This window comes from Suricata suricatta, chromosome 15 (assembly GCF_006229205.1).
Source record: "Suricata suricatta isolate VVHF042 chromosome 15, meerkat_22Aug2017_6uvM2_HiC, whole genome shotgun sequence".
Lineage (NCBI taxonomy): Eukaryota > Metazoa > Chordata > Mammalia > Carnivora > Herpestidae > Suricata > Suricata suricatta.
The window spans coordinates 40193810-40212320 of record NC_043714.1 but is presented as its reverse complement, the minus strand read 5'-3'; the positions used below and the strand labels follow the sequence as shown (position 1 = coordinate 40212320).

Sequence of the window (18511 nt, the reverse complement as noted above, 5' to 3'; positions counted from 1 at the left end):
GGGGGGGGGGGGGGGGGGGGGGGGGGGGGGGGGGGGGGTTGGGGAGGAAACATATATAGATACAGATGTTTACCTGTATCTATCTAATTGTTTCCTTTTTGTGATAATTAATGGGGACAGAAGAGGTTTGACCAAGGGAAATATTGAGTCTTCTTGGCAAGGGAGGCCCTTTGCTTGTGTGGCTTGCACGCACACTGAAAATGATGAGTTAAGTTACCCTACAGCTAGAGCTTCTGAAAACCTAACCCGTAAAGCTGCTTAGTTTCTCTTTGTATCAACTCTGCAGATACCTTGGTGTTGTTACTGAATCAATGCCGGTGCTCCACACAGTAAAGCCCCAATGCCATTAGTTCTAGAAAGGAGGAATGAAACAAAGGACCGTTTCTCTCTGATGTGCCCTGGGATCAGTCCGCATAAGGGACAGTCTCCAAATCTCACCTCACCTCTGGGGCCCTACCCAGTCAGGGGCACAATGGCATGAAAATCCCAGCTTCTCTGTTGTCCTGGAGGAGGACGGGGAGCACGCTGAGAAAAGGAAAGTAACGGGCTCTAAAAGAGCTAATGAAGTGTCATTCTAAAAACAGCATCCTTTATGACTTCAGATCCACCGTTGAAACTTTTGTATTTTTTGAGCATCTCATTAAAAAAAGTCAGCATCACTGCTACTCATTTTTTTTTCAAGGATGTTAAAGAGAAAAAAAGCAGCAGTGAAAGATGATAAAAAAAAAAGGTCTGAAGATAATGGCGTGTGTGATGTTCTCACTTAATGTTTCTGAGGTCTGAGAGAGAAACATTTTCTTCATATTCAGATGTATACTTCTTTAATATTTTCATGGAAAATCTACCAGGCTATGTGACTCTCCTTATGCTGGACAGGAGAATGCATTGCAGGGTAGTAACGTGCTCAAATGACAGTCAGGTTTGTATAGAATTACCTCACTGTGGGAGCCGTGATGCCACCAATAAAGAGAATTCTACACCAACTTAATGGATGACTGGCTTGGAACACAAAGATATGCTTCAAGAAGAAGGTATTCAACTCAGTTAGCTGAAAAAGAAGGATGCATTAGTCAACTTGATACTGCATGCTATGTCATAACAACATATGCCTTGCTATGGACATTCTAAAAAAACAGTTTGTTCTGAGCATTTTCAGATAATCTATGGGGTCCTCCAAGTTGCTCCTGGAGTAGCTGCTCTTTAAACCAAGTAACAGCCAGTACAATACGGGCACCAACCCGCTGGGGGCTCAGGGGGAGGTGGTGGCGTAGGGAAGGGGGACGTGGTGGCATCAGCTCTTTGTCAGGTTTCCTGGTGCATGGCTGCCACTGGGTCACTGCTGCGACCGTTGGGAGACAGATGTTCTGAGAAGAGCAGAAATCATGAAAACAGATATGCACCCTGGAGCACCTCTGTGGCCTTCTAGCAACCAGGCCAGAGATAAAGGAAGTCTGACTGTAGCAAAGTGAGCTCTTTGATAACCAAAAGAAGCTTCAGATACATCGATGAGAAATGACTGGGAACCCATCTAGGACACGCCTTGACCAAGGTCAGCTCTTAAAGGTGGGTGTGAAGGGTCGGTTCGGGTTTCACCTATGGGCAGCGGGCGCTTTGCCCTGAGGTCAGCATCCCGGGCAGCTCGTCCCATGGGAAACCTGTGGCAACAGAGAAGGGACCGGCCGGGATGTGGTCTGTGCTGAGCCCGTCACCTGCCTCTCCCCTCCAGACTAAGTAAGGAGGAGAGATTAGGAAACGAGAACACACGGACCAGTAGGCTCATTTCGGCGACGTGAGACATGTGTCTTTCCCCACAGCACTGATTTCAAGGACATAAAATTAAAAATGGTCCACTAATTAAACCACATGTGGAAAGCTGGTCCCAGCTCAATGAGTGTGAGAAGTGGGCTCCGTGTAATGCTGCCATTCTAGGGGCACAGCCGGTCTCTCCTGGACCAATCCAACCTCCTCCTCAGTTCTCACATTAAAGGAACACCTACACCTTCCCAGATACAGCTCTCATAAGGACAACAAACTGAGTCCCCACCCATTTAAACTCCCATTTTCATACAGACTGACTTCCCCAAACCATGGTGACTACTTATTCACATCCATTGTGTATCTGTAAACTCCACTTGCTGGGATGAGCATCATTATTCTCCATGTGTGGACACAGAAGATTGTCTTAAAGGGGACGCACGCTTATTTTTTTATGTTGGGAGCACTTCATGCGTGTGTTCAAAATATAATTTCTCACAATTCCGCAACCCTCTTCAAGCCAAAGCTGCTCTCCCAAAGTTGTAAATTAATTAACCTGGGGACAGGAGGATCAACACAAAAGGCTATCTCTAGGAAACAGATGTTTAGTAATCCTTTTCCAAGAGCCCTGGTTGTCTGAATCACGTGAATCATGTAGTGGGCTGCTTGGAAGGAGACCTTCTCTCCATCGGGGGCACCTTTCTGGGGGACCCAAGTCCCCAGAGGGCTCCAGTGACCCACACGGAGTCAGGCTTCTTTACTTAGCTCTCTACAAATTACCTGAAGTGGGAACAGCTGCGCCCCATTTTTAAAAATCAAACATTAAACTTCGAATGTAAGAAAGAGCCTTTGCATCTGTTCCTTTGATCCTGAAAATGACCCCTCTGAAAAGCTATCCGACACCTAACTCCTTGGATGACAGATGCTGGGACCAAAAGCTTCTTTTTGGGAATTGTATGTGGTGTCTAGTTTCCAACTCAGAGATATTTGGAAATGTCTTCACGATGAAGCAGGCCTCGGGCACAATGACACTGCTCTGTTCCATTATGCTGCATGTTAGCTGCAGGGTTTTCTCTCTTCCAAACCACCCAGCTGGTAAGCAGTGTCAACTAGCGTCAGCTCTAAATTCTTGGATGGGTTTTACTTTGCTTTTGCTTCTGTTTCGCTGCCCCACCCCGCTAGTTCTGGCCACCTGAGAAAATACCTGCCAGATAATCATGAAAAGGTATATGCCAGCCACTCTCTGAAACGAAGACTTGGGGTCAAACCATCGAACGTAGGTCCAACTAGCAGGAGTGAACTGGAGCACGGCTCTTTTGATTTTCCCGGTGGTGGTGTGGATGTCCCTGTAAAAAGAGAATGGCTCCAGTGAAAATCCAAAGAGATAAGGAAGGGGAAGAAGAAAAACAAAAAGACAAGAAAAAAAAAATAACCTTGCGCTGACAATTTTACAACAAATGCTCAGGACAAAAAGATTCCTTTCTGGGTGAACCATCTCCCCAACAATGATCTCTCTATTTATGTGAAGTGAGTGCAGAGAGCGTAGCCTCGATGGGAAATTTCAGTGATGGCAGGCACGGGGCAGGGGTAAGGTCACTACAGAGCCAGGAGAGGCCTTAACTTGGGAACAAAAGAAGCTGAGGCATGACAACAGCCACCTGGAACCAGGCCAGTGAGCACGAGGACACCCACAAGGACACGACCACACCCACTCTGTATCTCCCAAGGCAGGGTATTAAAAAAATTTTTTTTAATGTTTATTTATTTTTTGAGAGAGAGAGAGAGGGCAAGAGAGAGTGAGTACAAACAGGAGAGGAGCAGAGAGAGAGGGAGACACTAAATCTGAAGGGGGCTCCAGGCTCTGACCTGTCAGAACAGAGCCCAACACAGGGCTCAAACCCATGAACTGTGAGATCCAGACCTGAGCTGAAGTCAGATGCTTTACAGACTGAGCCACCCAGGCGCCCCTCCCAAGGCAGGGCATTTTAGTAAAAAAGAGAATAGGCTCCATATTCTGAAGTCACCCACACCATTTCTTTATCCCTTTTCTTCCTAAGATAAATGAACAGTTTGGGATCGCAAACAGCAATTTTTAAGCCTCCTTAATTTTAATCCTACAAATCACTCTGTTAAAAATGACCCACTCCCATGACAAACACGCAGATTCCTACGTGTTACACATGAGAACAGTTAGGCTCAGAGCAAATGGCAGAGGAAAGCTCCCCTTGTGAGCACCAGAGCTGGCTGCACATTCTAGCCCCTCCTGCTAGTCCAGGAGAGCTGAAATCCAAGGTAAATAGCATTTAGTAACTGGTAAAGATTCTTTATTTCAGCAAAGATTTTTTATCAAGTGCCTTTATGTCTTGGACACTGTGCTAAGTGCTGAACGCACAAGAGCCAACAAGTCAGGTCTTTTATTTTTGTGGGAGAGTAGGTGAGGGTTTGGTCATTCATTCGCTCACCTACCCGTCAACAAGTACATATTGAGAAAATCTTGCAGCAACAAGATATGAGGCACAAGAGCAAAAAAAAAAAAAAAAATAGAGAGATTCTCCAAAAATAAACAAGAACTATGAAGGACCTGTATTTAAAAAAAAATAGTAGCAAACTATATGAAAAGAGGTAGAAGAATATAGGAATAGAGGGACAGAGCGTGATCAAGTGTTGCAATACTTACTACAGATCTTGCTTAATTTAGGATGGGGATCACCCTGATAAACCTATCCTAAATTGGCAGTGTCATATGGTGAAAGAAAATGCATTGAATACACCTAACCTACCAAACATCATAGTGGTCCAGCCCACCTTCCACTTGTTCCAAACACTTTCCTTTGTCTACAGCTCGACAAAATCCCCCTACACACAGCCTATTTTATAATAGAATGTGACTATCTCATGCAATTTGTGGAATACGGTACTAAAAGTGAAAAGCAACGCGCGTGCGTGGGTACAGAATGGCTGTGGGCGTGTCAGTTGCTGACCCTCAGGATCACCTGGCTGACGGGGAGCAGCGGGTACCCCCACCCAGCATCGCGGGAGAGGACCTTATACACGTCACTAGCCTGAGAAAAGATCCAAATTCAAAATCCAAAGGATGATTTCTGTGGAATGTGTTATTGCTTTCAAACCACTGTAAAGTCAAAAAATCATTAAGTCAAACCATGTCAGGATTGTCTGTACAGTAAAGAGGTTAATTCCACTGTATTTTCATTTACATATTTGATGTCCCTTAAAAGAAAAAACACCAATGGGATTTCTGCTTATTAGTTGGGCTTGTGTTTTGATAAATGGACAAAATGATTCTCAGGTTGAATCTAAAGCGTAAATGCATGAAAATGGGGAAGCATTCTGGGAGTGTGTAAAGAGCCAGACGACCTGAGATAAATTCAGACTCAGCGGCTGGCTGGCTGTGTGTCCCTAGGCAAAGAACTGAACCTAGTTGTTACTGGCCCCATCGCCGGATGAAGAGAAAAGGAGTGTCAACCCCTAGGACTGATGGAAGACTCAGATGAGAGGCTGTTTATACAGCTGACATAGAGTGACATCTAGAACAGCTCCAGGTTTTATTCCATTATAAACGGTCTTAAATATATTAAGGAGTGTGCTTTTAAGTCAGCCCCCCACAGGAAGGATGATTTAAAGAACGGGGAACACGGCATACTCAAGTGCAAACATCATTATGAAATCTTTCCCTCATATCATATACCAAATTAAATTGGAGATAGATTAAATAAGTTACTTATAATAAAAGACTAAACCATTAAAGAACTGGAAGAAAATACAGGTTAACATTTACCGAAACAAAAAATTAAAAGCCTTTAAAGTTGAAATGGAGTACCTACCATAAAGAAAATTGTTAAGTGGATGATGAAATAGAAAATAAAGTCACATTTATGACAAAGTGCTAATGTCCTTAGCCTACAAAAAGCACTAATAAGAAGAGAGAAAATATAATAGAGTAGAAATTTGGTATCATATAGTTATATGTGATAACATTATAAAAGGCTTAAAAGAAAAATAAGTAAAAAAGTAAAAAAAAAAAAGGCTTAAAAGTAAAAATAGTGAAATGGAAGGGTGCCTGGGTGGCTCGTGGGTTAAGCATCTGACTTTCAACTCAGGTCACGATCTCAGTTTGTGGGTTCAAGCCCCACATCGGGCTCTGTGCTGACAGCTCAGAGCCTGGAGTCTGCTTCAGATTCTGTGTCTCCCTCCCTCTCTGCCTGTCCCCTGCTTGCGCTCTGTCTCTCTCTGTCTCAAAAATAAACATTAAAAAAAAAAAGAAATAGTGAAATGGACACATACATACATTAATGAATGTGGGTGAGAATATAAATTGGTGCATTACACTTTTAAGAATTTATTTGTAGGGGCATCCTGGTGGCTCAGTGGGTTGGTTAAGCATCCAATTCTTGATTTCAGCTCAGGTCATGATCTGACAGTTTGCGAGATCAAGCGCTGTGTCAGGCTCTGCACAGAGATATTGTGTTTGTGACCTATACTCATTTTTCCTTATTAAAAAATTTTTCTGTAATGTTCTTTATTTTTGAGAGAGAGAGAGAGAGAGAGAGAGAGAGAGAAAGAGAATGAGCATGAGAGGAGGAGGGCAGAGAGAGAGGGAGACGCAGAATCCAAAGCAGGCTCCAGGCTCTGAGCTGTCAGCACAGAGTCCGATGCGAGGCTCGAACTCACGAACTATGAGATCATGACCTGAGCTGAAGTTGGGCGCTGAACCAACTGAGCACCTGGGCACCCCTCATTAACAACAACAACAAAATATTTATAGAAAAAAAGGTCTACAAGGATACATGGTCAAGAATGTTCACTCTAGCTTCCTTCATAAAACTGAAAGCTTTGAAACAGCTAAATGACCACAGAAGGGAACTGGTTTAATTCCTCAAGAATTATCCACGTGTTGGGATATAAAGATGTCTACTGAAATCACGTTTTAGAATGTTTAATGATGTGGGAAAGTGCTCGTATTTTGTTTGGTAAATAAATGAAGGTGTAAACCCAACAAAGACAACTACTTCCGTTGTCCCACTGCTGTTCTTTCCCTGCTTCCCAATGGCACAGTTCCTGCGACAGTCAAACTGAGGAGAGAGTTTCAGGGAGGCAGGATAAGGAATGAGGGAGGTGGGTGCTATCCCCCTTGGAGGCACAGAGGAGGGCCGTGCGACCTGAATCAGACTCAGAGACAACTACCTGAAGAGGTGTCAAGGGAGTCCAAGCAGGAAAGATAACCTGTCAGCCTGGCACATGGGGACATGGCTCAAACCCAGGCACAGAGGAGCACATGCTGGGAAGCCCCATAGCGCATGGAGGGAAGGACCGGACCTGCCCAGCCCACGATGTGCACTCTGTCCTAAAGACCAGGAGAAGCCATCCCAGGGGGATGACACGATGACTCGGACATCCGTAAAAAGATCAGTCAAGCAGTGGGGTGAGATGGCTGGCAGGGGGTAACCGGAAAACAGGAGACTAATTAATCCAGTGAGGCCCGTGTGAATGCAGGCTGAGGCATGCGAATGAAAATAAAATGGTCGGGAGAAAAATCACAAATGGTTGAGCACAATCTGGGTGAATGCCTGCTATGAGGTCTGTAATCATTCGTGAGTTTCAATTACTAACATGTAATTTACTTCTTATCAAAGACCATACTGAAGTCGCTTGCTACGAAAGCAGCTCAGTGTGCGTTGATCGAGGCTGTGACTAATATCCAGAGGGGAGGTGACTCACTTGAAGCTGGCCCAGTGGTAGGTCCTCATCTCTAAAAACCGGCAAACCACCATGCCCAGCCAGATGCCACCGCCGTTGCAGAGCAGGATGTCCAGGATGACTTGGTCCCACCAGCACTCAGCGAAATTGGGCAGCAGGTGCATGAAGAAAAGCTGAGGAACACGAGAGACCATGGTTTGAAAAACAAAACTGCAGGAAGGGGTGTTTCCTTTTAATGATACGTTCCTTTAGGAGAAGTCATGGACAGTACAGGTTTTCCTAATGTACTTTTGAAAAAAATAAATCAAAACAAGGTCTGTCATCTGGTTTGTTTTTTATGCTGTGGGTGAGTTTACAAACTTCACGAATCCAAACAGTTCTTTGCTGGAGGTAGGGCTTTAAAGACATTGTAACTCTTCCTGAAAAAGACTACTGACGAATTACATTGGCTAATGACAGCGAGACAAGGATCTAGGAGGGGAAAAGGAAAAAAGCCTTCATACCTGCCAACAGAGTGCTGGCAGAATCCTCAAAATTAGCAGCTTGAGAGTCCAAGCTGTGTGCTTGAGAACTATCCCATAGATATTTAGGTAAAACAGCGAGGAGGCTGTAAAAGGAGAAAGGTTAGGTTTTGATGACATGAGGTAGGAAACGGAGAGCTTAACAGGAAGCCCTATGACAACCAATTCACAGTCATCATCTTATTAAGTGCTCATGATGTGCAAGGGGTGAGGCAAAACAAAGTCAAGGTTCCTGATCCCAAGGGCAGGAAGGAGTCAGCTGTTTATCCTGAACCAGAATGAGGAAGGCTGTGGCAAACACTACCATGGCGACATAAATGGAGCACGGTGGGGACAAAAGAGAGATTCATTCTGACAGCCGGTAACTGGCGTGAGACCTATTGGGACGGGGTCGTTACGGGCAGGGATGACTGGTTTCAAGAGATGGAGATGAAGACTGGGGACGTTCCAGAAACAGCAGGGTCAAGGGTGGAATAATAACCTCTCATGGAAATCCTTTTGTCCAAAACAAACAGCCTATCAGCTGTGTCCAGAGCAGCACACGCTGCTCTGTGAAGGCCCATTTCTAGAAGGTCTGAAATGACAAAGGCAGTACCTGGGAGTCCTCTGGAAAGAGGCAACCCCGTAATTACAGACCTCTGAGGTAACACAATAAATACTGCGAAATAAAACCTGTTTACGAAAGCATTCTGTAGACTGTAAAACAATGAAAACATACGGAGTTTGCCTTTTTTTTTTAAATTTTTTATGTTTATTTATTTTTAAGAGACAGAGACAGAGTTTGAGAGGGGGATTGGCAGAGAGAGAGAGGAGACACAGAATCCAAAGCAGGCTCTCCAGGCTCTGAGCTGTCAGCACAGAGCTGGATGCGGGGCTCAAACCTACAAACTGTGAGATCATGACCTGAGCTGAAGTGGGACGCTTAACCGACTGAGCCACCCAGGTGCCCCTGGAGTTTGCCTTCTTAATGGGCCTGCTGCCGAGAAGACCCAGCACAGCGACTGCACAGGAAGGCCTGCGGCCACGTCCCTCCCTCAGCGAGCCAGGCGCGCCCCCTGAAGTGTATTCCCCGGTCCCCAGCCGTGAGATGCGGCCTTAACTGTTGTGTGTAGACGGGGACGAGAGAAACTGCAACAGAAGATGACACATAGCTGCTGAAACTAGACTATGCAGGGAGTGGGGGCTGGAGGCCATGCTTCACCCTGAAAAGCTTTCGTGGAAACTACCAGATTCTGGGGGTGAGATGGGCCGTCCAGATGAATGCCGGGAACTCACAGAGGCGAACGTGGTAGGACAGCAGGAACGTGGGCTGCACGTCCAGAAGGAGCACATCTGGAGCCCCGTCCTGGCTTCCCTAGTGAAGCAAGGTGCTGGGCTCGGTTCCCTCGTCCGTCCAGAACTGGGCAGGAGGAACGAGAGGGCTGGACTTCACTCACTAGGAATTTGGGGAGCGCCTGCCACTTGAGGGGCAGAGTATTTGGGACTACACAGATGTGAGCCGTGCCCTCTTGAGGCTTACCACTTATCAAAAAAGAGACACTCTAAGTACCTATAATATGATGGGCATTTCAAAGGAGAAGGCGCAGGTACTCTCTCTGCAGGTGTACAAAACGGGAGCACGGCAGGAGCAGGGAAAAGAGGGAGGAGTCTGTCAGCGGGCTTGGGATAGGAAAAGACGCGGAGTCTTAGACAAGAGGAAAGCAAAGATGGCTGGAGCAGATGGCAGCCTGGAGAGGCTCTCGAGCCGACGAGAGAGGCGGGCTGGGGCCAGGTGGCATCAGGCCTCAGAGGCTGGTCCAGAAGTTTGGGTTTTGTCTTAAAAGCAATGGACAAACACTACAGAGTTTTAAGTTGGAGAAGGATGCAACTGGATCAACGTGTGAAAAAGATCACTTTGGCAAATGACAGAGAAGGGAGGAAGTGAGTAGTTCAGACAAGAGAGGACAGGAGGTTAGGTGTGAGCGGAGCAGGGGCGTGAAAGACACGGATGGAGCAGAGGTGCTTACAGGACTAGAGGACACCGCGGAGCAGGGGGGGAGGGCACAGAGGCCATCTGTAGTGTGAGGGGAGAGAAGCAGGCAGGCTGAGAAAGGCCCAGGGCCTCGCACAGGGTCCCATGGCAGCGAGGTCGGGAAGATGCCTGGAACTCAGAGGAATGCGGCGCGAGGCCAGGAGTGTGGGCTGCACCGCTGGAGTCCAGCACATGTGGAATCCAAGCTGGCTCACCTCAGGAGGCCAGGCTCCGGGCTCTGGTTTCTTCACCTGTCCACTGGGAATATATGCAGCCTTTTATGTGTTTGGTGAGGATTTAGGAGACAACACATGTCTGGTGTGGGTTACTCTGCGGGTTGAATCGCGTCCCCTCAAAATCCTCCTGTCGAACCACTAACCTCCAGTTCCTCATGACATGAACTTATGTGGAAACAGTCGTTGCAGATGTACTTAGTAAAGACGAGGCCATCCCGAAATAGGGCGGGCCTCTAACCCAGTGTGACTGGCGTCCGTATAAAAAGAACGCCATGTGAATGCACACAGGGAAAACCCCACTCGAAGACGAAGGCGGAGATTGGGGTGATGCATCTACAAGCCAAGAAACACCAAAGATGGCCAGTAACTCAAAGAAGCTAAGAGAGCCCTGCGCCAGATTCCCCCTCGCAGCCCTCCAAGGGCAACAATCAACACCTTGAACTAGACTTCTGGCCTCCTGGGCTGTGAGAGGCACATCAACCGAAGCTCTATCTGGCTGGTTTCCCAAAGCTGGGGTCAAGACAACAGCTGGCATCGAGGAATATACTGTCCACATGGCCAAACTCTGTTCCCTGGGAGTGACGGAGAATGAAGATCACCACCGACCCGTAAATGAGTAGGTTCCCCCCAAATCATTTTCCTAATAGTTTTTCAAAGACTGTACTCACAAAATGAAACAAACCCGACTCCTGAGATACTAGAGCTATACTGGGAATCCATTTTTCACCTACAAAATATCCTGGGTCCCCTTGTCACTCATAAACACAATTCTATTCGCCTCAAACTAGAAACCAGCCACTTAGCCCTACGCAGATCTCCTCACTGCTAGGCATCTATCTCCGTCTCACTGGGGATTTGAATATCATTCTTTTTTGCTTCCTTTCATTTATTTCTCTTTAAGACTTGTGAGACAAGAGACATGTTTCAAGTTAATAAGGAATCACACCCCCCCAACCCCCATAAAGGCATAAAATATTTCTAGGGGATGCTTTAAACATAGTTTAGACCACAGGGGCAGGAGAAGGGATTAACTGACTGTTAATGGACAACCTTCCTCCTACAGCTAAACTACCTGATCATGGCCCAAGGCCCCTTCTTACCTCCGTGAGCTCCCAGGTAATACTGATTGTCCAGCAGAGACCGTAACTACGGATCAACAAGGCTTTCATGGCCCAGCCCCAGAAATGACCAAACGCAAATATATCGAAATGGCTGATAATCCTCTCCCAGGTGATAACGTGGCAGTTCACGGCGTACTCCTATTCAAAGTAAAAAGGGAAATGATCAATGGATCCTCTCAAAATCAACTTCCTTCTAGGATGCTGACAACAAATGAAATGAACCGATATGACCTTGATATGACAACTGACACCTGTCCTGCCCCCCACCCCCAAGAGTTTTAATGACTGAAGGTCCTTTAAGAAAAATGGACAAATATTAAAGTTGATGAATCAGAAGTGCTTTGCTCTGAATCGCAAAAGTTTGATTAAAATGGGAAGCAGGGTGCCTGAGTGGCTCAGCTGGTTGAATGTCCGACTTCGGCTCAGGTCATGATCTCATGGTCTGTGGGTTTAAGCCCCGTGTCAGTCTTTGTGCTGACAGCTCAGATCCCAGAGCCTCCTTCCAATTCTGTCCCCCTCTCTCTCTGCTCCTCCCCCACTTGCACTCGGTCTCTGTCTCTCTCTCTCAAAAATAAATAAACATTAAAAAAATTTTTTTTAATGGAAAGCAAAATAATTTTACACAAGTTTAACGTGTCTTAAAGAAGTGGAATCACAAAGCTTATCAGGTCAGCGGCCTGCAGGGCAACTATGTTAAAGCCAATGATAAAAACATAAATAGAACCTCAATTAATAAAGAATAAGTAGAATCCCAATAGGTTTGGACATTTAAAAACACATCTAAATATCATGGCGTAAAGAAGGGATTACAATAGAAATGTGAACTATAAGTCAGTATTAACGGTAATGAAAATACTACGTGTCAGAACAATGGAATGAAGCTAAGTAGAATTTACAGGAAGATCCAAAGTCTTAAATATTTATCTTAGGAGAGAGGAAAAGCTGAAGCATCCAATTTCAGAAATTAGAAGGTAACAGAATCAACCTCCCATCCCAAAGTTAACATTATCAGATGCTACATAATTTAAGTATTGAAAAATTACAAAGCTTTTGAGTTTTTTGTTTTGTTTCTGCTTTTTCTTTTTAACATATATTTATTTTTGAGAGACAGAGAGAGACAGATCATGAGCAGAAGAGGGGCAGAGAGAGAGGGAGACACAGAATCGGAAACAGGCTCCAGACCCTGAGCTATCAGCACAGAGCCTGATGTGGGGCTTGAACCCACAAACTGTGAGATCATGACCTGAGCCACAGTTGGACGCTCAATCGAGCCACCCAGGCGCCCATTTCTACTGTCTTTTTGTTTTTACTAAGACATATTTTATGTTTGCTTTTTTTAAAGTTTATTTATTTACTTTTGAGAGAGAGAAAGAGACAGAGCACAAGTGGGGGAGGGGCAAAGAGAGAGGGAGACACAGAATTGGAAGCAGGCTCCAGCCTCTGAGCTGTCAGCACAGAGCCTGAAAGCAGGGCTCAAACTCACTAATGATGAGATCATGACTTGAGCTGAAACTGGAAACTTAACCCATTGAGCCACACAGGCCCTGCCAATTGGACACATTTTAAAGATATTTTAAGTCAACATCCTTATGTTTCTGTATTCACAAGGAAAGTAGCTACCATATGACAATATAACATTTTTCAGGAGTCTCTACATTTGAATTTTTTTCCCAAAATTAATCTGATAGGATGGATAGGATAGGATAAGATTCAGTAAATAGCCACCTATTATCAGCCAGTTGAAAAAATTCCTGGAGCAAAGTATTAATATTTCCAAATTCTAGAAATGATGCCTTCTAAGGAAGCAAAAGAGCAATTTGGTACTCCTCTATCTCTTCTGAAACCCACCACAACACGTTTCTCAAGCCTTGCTCAGATTTATACAGTGCATTTCAATTTGCAAAGCTGAAAGGGCATTTAAAAAAAACTGCATCTTGGGGCACCTGGGTGGCTCAGTTGGTTAAGTGCCTGACTCTTGGTCTCAGCTCAGGTCATGATCTCATGGGTTTGGGAGTTTGGGCTCCAAGCTGGGCTCTCTGCCATCAGTGCAGAGCCTGCTTCCAATCCTCTGCCCCATCCCTCCTCAAAAAGAAACATTTTTAAAAACTGCACTGCAGTGAGATGAACATTCTCATCCAGACTCTGGAACGGCATATGGCTGTCCCGGGAGTCACAGACTGGCGGGGAAACACCGTGGAGCTGGACAGGCCCCAGTTAGGTTAAGGAGGGCAGCGAGGCCCCGTACCCCAAATGCCTCAGCCACAGGCCACACAGGCTGAGGTAAGAGAGGGCCGACTTCTGTTTTCAGAAGGCTACTCTTCAAGTAATCATGGGCTGAAGATGACTTTGGAGGCCTTTTTACTCTCCGTGAGAATATTTCTGTGCTTCAACAGATTGAAACCATAAAAAGCCAAATGTAATTTACTAGCATTGTAACTATATTTTTTAAAGATTTTTTATTTTTAAGTAATCTCTACACCCAACATGGGGCTTGAACTCACAACCCCAAGACCAAGAGTCCACACTCCACAGACTGAGCCAGTCAGGCGCCTCTAGCATTATAATTATTAATGAGCAGATTTGCCAACGATCGCACCAGAAGATCTCGGGGTCCTGGTTGTGGGAGGCATGCAGGACACGGCGGTTAAGTGCTGCTCGGAAGCCGGGCGCAGCACGACTCTGGGAAGCAGGACATCCCAGAGCCAGGGTGTCAAGTAGGGGAGGGGGGGTGCACACGAGTAAATGGTAGGAAAGACAGACTGTGCCCACCTCCCAACTGCTCACTGGGCTGATCTTGGTGCCTCCATCTTCTCCCCTGCTTACCCACCGCTTAACCAAATACCACGTCCTATTCATTCTGCAAGTCAGTTTACTTTGTGATATAACCAATTTTGCTCAAAAACCCAAGAAAATTGTTGGGGGAAAAATACTGTATCTGGAATACTTTCCTCTCAATCTCTGTTTCATAAGGCTCTGGTGAGTGTCAAAGGACTGTCATTACTATAAGTATATATTTAAGGCACAGGGCAAAGGAAAAGTGTAGGTTCTGAAGTCAGAGTGATCTTACCAGCTTCTGCTTTGAATGAGATATTCATCCAGTTTAAGTTTCCAATTCCTCCTTGATAAAATGAGGATATTAATGCCTAGCATGCAGAGGTGAGGCTTCCCCAGAATATATGTGAAGTGTCTGGCAGAACCACCCATAGTCGGTCACCGCCACCACCGTCTCCACAGTCATCATTATCGTCACTGTCATCAGCAGGAGACTGAGGTCAGCCCACGCCATTCTCTTCCTTAAACTAAGAAACCCCGAACAGACTTCTCTTCCTGACACTTTTCAATAAAGTCTTAATGAGGGTGAAAGAGAAAATCTTGATACACCAATCAAGGAGGGTCTGACCTATCTCGACTCCAGTAGAATACTTCTTGGACCGTTTATTAAGTCCTCTGTCTTGTTTCTTAAACAAGGACCTGCCTGTGGCCCTAATGCCTGCTCTCTTTTTCTGAGCATCACGAGGCTTGTCCTTCAGTCTACCAAATACTATGTATTATTTAGAAACAAATAAAGAAACGTAAAAAAAAAGAAAAGGAATGGCATTGGGAGTGTAAAATAGTCTCTTCACTAAAAGCCAAAATACAGAGTAGCTTTTGTCAAGAATAAAATTATTTTTGTGGGTTTAAAAAAAAATGAATGAAATGGTCTAGATTGTTACAATTGGCCCCTTCACAGCGAGCAGGTGGGAGGTCCGTGGCGTCAGGGCCACGGTGGGGGGCAGGGTTGCTGAGGGTGACGCCAATAAGAGCCGCTGCAACCATCACTGAGGACCTGGCGTGTGCAAGGCACCACGCAGGGCCCCACAGATAATTCTCCTTTGTTCAGTGCACAGTGGAACTCCCCAAATAAGTACTGTTATTTTCACTTTACAAAGGAAGGAACAGGCTAGCTAACAAGAACATTGTCCCAAATCCTACAGCTAACAAGCGACAGGGGCAGAATTCACACCCAAGGCTGTCTGACAATAAGGGTCACACTCTCCCTACCATCCCCCTCTGCTCCAAGAGATTTCATTTCCCTGGACTTATTATCACTCATGGAAACCACATACCTCACTTTCCCAGAGACCTGGCTTTTAAATATGTCTACACAGCAGATACGGAGAAGGAGCAATTTAGCACGTGATATTGACTATTTCTCTAAGAGAGGACTGACCAGTACCTACCATGACGTCGGCTTCCCTTGTGGCATACCGAAGATTTGGATCTAGCCAGTACATCAGGGATTTAACCTGATCAAAGTTCAGGAAGAGGAGGAATACCAGGAACAGGAAGTAGAGCACACTGAGTCCTAAGGGAAACAAAAATGTTCTTATGTTTGGGAGAGATCTGGGGGTCAGATGCACGACACATATTAGACTCCAGTCACTTATGGCCAAAGCAGACACTGAGAGTGTGATGTAGCAAACTGAGATCCCCACTACAATCCAGTATTTCCTCTGGTGAGTGAGTCTGATACACAGTCCTAATTCAGACTGAGAGGTTCAGGAATACTCTCTGAGAGAATGACGTTCGAGTTGAGCCTTGAATGACCGGCAGCATTCAGGCAGAGAAAAGGCAGCCAGTGCAGGCCCACGGAAGGAGAAACATTCAGGAGCCAGCCTGCGGTTGGGGGGGGGGGGGGGCACAAACAGGGGGAGAGAGCAAGGCAGCACTGCAAGGACGAAGTTTGGGGGTCATGACAAGGATTTTAGATTTTTACCTTCAGGAAAACAAAGAATACATGACAATTTTTTTTAATGTTTATTTTTGAGACACAGCATGAGCAGGCAAGGGGCAGAGAGAGAGGGAGACAGAGAATCAGAAGCAGGCTCCAGGCTCCGAGCTGTCAGCACAGAGTCTGACATGGGGCTCGAACTCACGAACTGTGAGATCATGATCTGAGCTGAAGTTGGATGCTCAACTGACTGAGCCACCCAGGCACCCCCATATGACAGGTTTTAAATGGGGCAAGAAGACAATCTGGGTAATGTTTTACAAGGTGGACCGTGGCTGCTGTATGCAGGGTGCATGGAGGCGGGCAAGGCTGGGTGTGGGGCAACATCAGTAGAGACAGGTGTGAAATGCCAAGAATGGGCTGGGGCCATACACCTGCATCTTAGACCCCGTGTCGGCCCATCTGGGTTCTTGTCACATCATATCATAATGGGCACCCTAACAGTCACCCCATATCACCATAATCTACTTTTAAAATGGCAAAAGCTGATACATAGGGGCACATGTGCACTTTCAGCAATAGCCAAATCATGGAAAGAGCCTAAATGTACATCAGCTGATGAATGGATCAAGAAGATGTGGTATATATATATACAATGGAGTACTACATGGCAATGAGAAAGAATGAAATATGGCCATTTGTAGCAAAGTGGATTGGACCTTGAGGGTGTCATGCTAAGCGAAATAAGTCAGGCAGAGAAGGACAGATACCATATGTTTTTACTCATAAGTCTAACAGGAGAAACTTAACAGAGGACCATGGGGAGGGGAAGAGGGGGGAAAGAGTTAGGAGAGGGAGGGAGGCAAATCATGAGAGACTCTTGAATACTGAAAACAAACGGAGGGCTGAAGCGGGAGGGCGAAAGGGGAAGGGTGGTGGTGGACATGGAGGAAGGCACTTGTGTGGAAGAGCACTGGGTGTTATGTGGAAACCAACTTGACAATAAACTATAAAAAAAAAAACACCAAAAAAATACATAAATGGCAAAAGCCTTTTAAGAAGATCTGAAAACCCACTACCAGTGGCTTTATCACTTCTTTCTCCTGAACCTGTTGGAACCCAGACACAGTGAAATAAATGACCTTGGATCACAGCACTCCATGTGAACTTGGCTTCCGACAGGACCGCCCTCTCCAAGCCTCAGGGAGCTCAGGGGACTTGAGCTGAGTGTGGCCAGCTGGGTGTGCATCCCGGGGCCCCCAGGGGACACGCTACAGGAGTGCTAGTATGTGGATCTCCTCAGGTTTACTAGCAGCTGTTTGTAAAATTTTCACCTCAAATGCCCCCTACTACACACTTTGATAATAGCCCTTTCAAAATAATTATTTTAGGACAGAAAGAAACCATCTGTGTGGAGCAGGGCTTCTTAAACTAGAATTCTTGGTTAAGCCTCAAGTTTCATGAAGCCCCAAATGTAATGTGTGTGTGTGTGTGTGTGTGTGTGTGTGTGTGTGTGTGTGTGCTGAATAAGGGTCTATAGTTCTCATCAGATTATCAAAGGGCTCCATGATCCTAAAAGAGATCTCGGGTCAGAATTATACTCCTAGTTACCTATAATGGATCATCTGAAGTAGGAAAAACTCAAAAGTAGCCAACTAGCTGAAAATAACTTATAATTTCTAACAGCAATATTAAGCTCACGAGATGCATAATGCAACCAGAATAATCTATTAAAAAATGTAAATGAGGGCACCTGCGTGGCTCAGTCAGTTAAGCGTCTCACTTGGGCTCAGGTCATGATCTCAGTTTGTGGGTTCAAGTCTCACGTCAGGCTCTGTGCTGACAGCTAAGAGCCTGGAGCCTGCTTCAGATTCTGTGTCTCCCTCTCTCTGCCTCTCCCTCACTTGCACTCTCTCTGTCTCTGTCTCTCAAAAATAAAGAAACATTAAAAATTTTTTTTTAATGCCAATGAATCATGTCACTTTTCTGCAAAGACTCCTCCTGGACTGCCCCCTGGGCTTCCTATCTGCACTCTTTACTGGCCACCAGCTCTGCAGGGCTCCATTCGTGCCCGACTCTGGCCTCGTGCTACAGCCCTAGGGCCTGCTCGGCTCCGGACACAGTACCCTGGAATACACCACACTCTTTCTGGAGACCATCTTAGTAGCCTTTCCCTCGGCCTGGCTTCCCCTGACCTCCATCCTTGCAGATCCTTCTGCAGGTGCAGGCTTCACTAAGCAGCCTTCCTTCAGGACCCCTGCACATTAAAGCCACTCGGTCACCTTCACCTCACACAGTTTTAATTGACTTCCTAATCCTAGTGGTATCTGATATTTTTGGGTTATTGATTTGTTTAATAGTTTGTGACAGCTGTCCTCCCTCCCTGGGACGGGGAAAAACCACTCCTGAGGGGAGTCCCCTGTCTGTGTGGCCCTCCCTTC

General features: G+C 45.8%; 1 protein-coding gene across 1 annotated transcript in view; it reads right to left on the bottom strand.

The window, feature by feature from the left end:
* The window catches only part of PTDSS1 (phosphatidylserine synthase 1), a 59339-nt gene that overhangs the window by 19836 nt on the left and 20992 nt on the right, over positions 1-18511 (bottom strand). Inside the window, exons 4-8 of the mRNA XM_029923305.1 lie at positions 15580-15704; positions 11339-11497; positions 7492-7643; positions 2960-3101; positions 934-1048 (exon numbers count right to left, since the gene is read on the bottom strand). Coding sequence (XP_029779165.1) covers positions 934-1048; positions 2960-3101; positions 7492-7643; positions 11339-11497; positions 15580-15704 — 693 coding nt within the window. The remainder of the gene's footprint in view (positions 1-933; positions 1049-2959; positions 3102-7491; positions 7644-11338; positions 11498-15579; positions 15705-18511) is intronic.